At 30.3% G+C, this 4,943-nt stretch overlaps 1 protein-coding gene across 1 annotated transcript in view; it reads right to left on the bottom strand.

The window, feature by feature from the left end:
* The window catches only part of LOC106460038 (irregular chiasm C-roughest protein-like), a 64,651-nt gene that overhangs the window by 22,003 nt on the left and 37,705 nt on the right, over positions 1 to 4,943 (bottom strand). The window contains exon 9 of the mRNA XM_022386646.1: positions 2,019 to 2,273. Coding sequence (XP_022242354.1) covers positions 2,019 to 2,273 — 255 coding nt within the window. The remainder of the gene's footprint in view (positions 1 to 2,018; positions 2,274 to 4,943) is intronic.

Raw genomic sequence — 4,943 nt, 5'->3', positions numbered from 1 at the left:
GAGTTTACATTACTTAGTTCTTCTAAGATTAGATCGAAAGGACGAGCTTACATTACTTAGTTCTTCTAAGATTAGATCAAAAGGACGAGCTTACATTACTTAGTTCTTCTAAGATTAGATCAAAAGGACGAGCTTACATTTCTTAGTTCTAAGATTAGATCAAAAGGACGAGCTTACATTACTTAGTTCTTCTAAGATTAGATCGAAAGGACGAGCTTACATTACTTAGTTCTTCTAAGATTAGATCAAAGGACGAGCTTACATTACTTTGTTCTTCTAAGATTAGATCGAAAGGACGAGCTTACATTACTTTGTTTTTCTAAGATTAGATCGAAAGGACGAGCTTACCCTGTAAGCTCGTCCTTTGATCTAATCTTAGAAGAACTAAGTAATAAGTAATGTAAGCTCGTCCTTTTGATCTAATCTTAGAAGAACTAAGTAAAGTCACATAAAACAAGATACAGTTTCTTTAAGTATTATGGAGCTTCTATCTCATAGTATCAATAGAGTATCTTCAAAGTTCTGAATAATAATAATGTATCATATTTTACATCTTATAATTTGCATCAATGCTCATTAGGATTATTTTGTGTTACTTTAGGTTGTTTTTACAGATATCAATTCCACTTTTGGTGTTAAAATGAACGTATGGCCGCTATTTCTATACAGCTTTAATTTTCATCAAAATGAATGCTTCTAATAAATTAATAACGTTTAATTTCTGCCTTGCTCGATTTCAACCTACTATATAGATAAGATTTAACAAATTTTTAACAATATTAAGAATTATAAACACTCTCTCTGTTATCCTTTACTCACAATACACAGACTATCTTTTTATCCCTAACAGTTGTAATAGTACATTTAACCATCAGACGGCTTTCAATCACATATCTTTAAAAGGAATATGCAGTAATGGGTTACAGATTTTAAATGAAACAGGTGAAATTTACCCACGTACATTTTCACTTTATAACATCAACAATTTTAACTTTACTTTTTTTCGGTTCTACTCGATCAACTCTTTAAAACTTTTAGATAATACTTTTCTAGTCCGATGAAAATGTTATTGAAAACTATATAATATTATTACACTTTTCATTACTTATAAATTTGAAAACCACTCTGCTTCAAACTAATCTTCAAGGGTTTAATGTTTTCTAACTCACTTCTCATTGTATTGATCAAAGTTCCTGATTGTTAGTTGATGATGACATTTTGATCATACAACTTTTAACTCGACTGTGTAAAGGAAACCATTGGATATACATTTTTCTAATTGAAAATTTCTGTACATCTTTGCGAGTCAAAAGTGAAGCAATTATAATCAGAACATTTCTTACACCTCCACTGCAGAATTTTGATATCTTTTGTGTTTACACTAAACTTAATTAATTTTTTTTTTAAATACAATGTATGGAATTTAATTAAAAAATTATCATTATCAATATAATTTAAGATAGGTTTGTTTGTAGTTAAGCACAAATCTCCACAAATGACTATCGGTGCTCCGCCCACCACAGGTATCGAAACCCGGTTATTGGTGTTTTAAGTCCACAGACATCCCGCTGGGCCATTGGGTGACATTAAGATAGAAAATATTTATCGATTATTAACAAAACAGTTATCTTTATTTCCTGTCCCGGTACTAGAACTTTAAATTGTTTTAGCACAGACGTTTCCTTCACCCCAAATTGTATATTTTGTATTTCTCGGAACAAAAACATCAACCACATAGTGCTTTTAAATAAAGAAATACACTAACATTTAGTATTTACCTTACGTTTTTAACATTAGACTATTCTTAGAATTTATTGACGCTTACGTAAATACTTAATTTTTAGAATTGTGTACAATAAATCATTGTTTATTGAAAACTGGGTTTTTACATTAAACTATTTTATCTCTTGTTTCATATTCAGGCAATTTGATAGTTTGTAAATATGATGAAAATGTATGTTTATTGTAAATAAATAAATTGTGAACTACTTTAATAACACTTATATTGTTTATCATACCTTTCAGAAATATCATGACTTTTTCAGATACTTGAGGAAAACCACTGACCGTCGCCCTACATTCGAATACTCCTGAAGTCTCTGGGGTCACTTTTGGTATCACGAGAACAGGTCCAGTTCCTAAAACCTTTGTGGAATGCTCGGATGTCCAAATGATGTTTGATTTAGGGTTACTGTCTACGTCACAAGACAGAGTTACTCTGTCACCAAGATCTGCCTCTACGTTCTCTAATTTCCTGGTAAACATTGGTCCATCTGATCATTCAATTTAAAGACGAAACAAAATATTCTGTATTAATTGCACGTTTTTCAGCTACAAAAATGTCATGATGTAAGTAGATATAAAGGAAAACAAAAGTAAAGTATCAAATTAGTATACAAAACAGGACTTGTAACACTTACTTGTTACATGCATTGTCTAAAGCAAAACTTTGTCATATATCAATTAAACTATTTAGTGCTATCTGTAGTTTGAATTATTTAAATATTTAGATTTTGACAAAAACGTTCATGAAAACGTATGCAACATAGCTTAGAAAATTAAAGCATGCAAATGTTCGCCCATCCGTGTAATAAATATCTTAGTAAAATCTACTTAGGCAGAGAAAAACTCATAAAAACGTATGCAACATAGCTTAGAAAATTAAACCATGCAAATGTTCGCCCATCCGTGTAATAAATACCTTAGTAAAATCTACTTAGACAGAAAAACTCATAAAAACGTATGCAACATAGCTTAGAAAATTAAAGCATGCAAATGTTCGCCCATCCGTGTAATAAATATCTTAGTAAAATCTAATTAGGCAGAAAACGCTCATAAAAACGTATGTAACATAGAAATTTAAAAAATGAAAATGTTCGTCCATCCGTGTGATAAATAGCTTAGTACTATCTACTCAGGAAGAAAAATCTCATGAAAACGTAAGTTGCGTAGCATAGAAATTTAAGAAATGCAAATGTTCGTCCATTCGTTTGATAAATAGCTTAGTAAAATCTACTCAGGCATAAAAAGCTCATAAAAACGCATGTAACATAGCTTAGAAATTTAAATAATGCAAATGTTTGTCCATCGGTGTGATAAATAGCTTAGTAAAATCTACTCAGGAAGAAAAAACTCACATGATTCCTTACACTTTCATACTTGAAAATTCACAACTAATTGCTATTAAAATAGAATAATATTCACCTCCACAAATGTTATGTTTTTTATGAAAAACATGTTATTAAGTATATAGTATATAATATATTTAACAGAATATTTCTCTTTTAATTTAAATTATGTTCATTGGATTTTGTACTTTAAACTACCTTAAGAACCAACTATACAATCAGTGTCAGCTATATAAGATATAATAGAAACTTAAATCCCTATCTCGTTATTTGTAGTCATTACCCTTTCGACTGGGAATTCACATACAAACTACATGATACATATATATGCTATCTATATAAGATATAATAGAAACTTAAATCCCTATCTCGTTATTTGTAGTCATTACCCTTTCGACTGGGAATTCACATACAAACTACATGATATATATATGTTATCTATATAAGATATAACAGAAACTTATTAAACCATCATATCCTTATTTTTAATGATTAACTTCTCAACTGGAAATTCACATACAAACTGAACTGCTATAATCAAAGAAATATTATATCTCTTATGCTCGATTAATTTTGTAGCATTTGCTAGTATAGCTTAAAAACACCTAAGGCCACCTAAATTTAGGGGCCAACTCTTTCGCTTCACGATAGCTTTCGGATATATTCTCGAAGGAGTCACAGTGATTTTGAGATTTTTTAACAAAAGTTCTATGTTTTTGGTGTCCCCCTCAGCTATATATATATATATATATATTTGGGAACGCATGAACACCCCTTGATTTTAAAGTGTCATATCCTTTTTTGGGGGGAGGGAGGGTATCATCTTGAATGAATTATGGGTTAGCTATAGTTTGTTTATATATTAAAAATGGACATTTTAATTTCCTCATCCTAGCATCATATCATGGATATTATACATATTACAAAACCTAGAAAATGGGTTTTGCGAAGGTCTCAAACTACATCATTCGATATAGAAATGTTGTATATAAATATACTACCTTCTTTACTATTTAACCAGCTACCGTATTATTCCAAATATTTCATCAGTTCTTGTATTATTCATACCTCCTCATGTGGACTAAAGAGCATTAGATAACTGGGAAGAATTGTTCGGATCGACTGCAAGTTTTCTAATTGAATAAACAATTATAGATCTCGCATGATGGTTCTAGATAAGATGGAAAAAATGCTTTAAATGTAAGAATAAGAAAATATAATTTCAGTGAGAAAGTGTGTATTTTTATTGTAAGCATAAGAAAATGTGCAGTAGTAATTTTTTAGGAAAAAATATTTCATTCTACTTACAATGCTTTGTGTGTGTTTGTTTTCAGAGCAAAGCCATATTGAGCTATTTGCTGTGTACACTGCGGGGAATCGAACCCCAGATTTTAGCGTGATTTTCCTTTTATCCTTCAAAAAGTGGAGAAATGCACTTTGAAATTACCTTAAGAATTAAAGTTATTGTATTTTTTGGCTATAATGACACTTTCTGAGGTGTTTCTGGTTTTCTGATTATTACTTTACTGAAGTAAAGAGTCTCCCATTCACTGTATACATTAATCTAATGAAAAGCTGTATGTTTTAAAATCAATATGACTGACTATTAACCAAATTAATAGGCAGAAATGTAAGCTCGTCCTTTGATCTAATCTTAGAAAAACTAAGTAATGTAAGATCGTCCTTTTGATCTAATCTTAGAAGAACTAAGTAATGTAAGCTCTTCCTATGATCTAATCTTAGAAGAACTGACTTTTGATATCAACTTAAAGCAGCAGGTGTACCTTCCCTAACGATGATCTTTAAGGATAGTAT

Source organism: Limulus polyphemus, unplaced genomic scaffold (assembly GCF_000517525.1).
Source record: "Limulus polyphemus unplaced genomic scaffold, Limulus_polyphemus-2.1.2 Scaffold697, whole genome shotgun sequence".
Taxonomy (NCBI): domain Eukaryota; kingdom Metazoa; phylum Arthropoda; class Merostomata; order Xiphosura; family Limulidae; genus Limulus; species Limulus polyphemus.
Note: the sequence above shows the minus strand (reverse complement) of the source record. Positions and strands in the feature narration are given on the sequence as shown.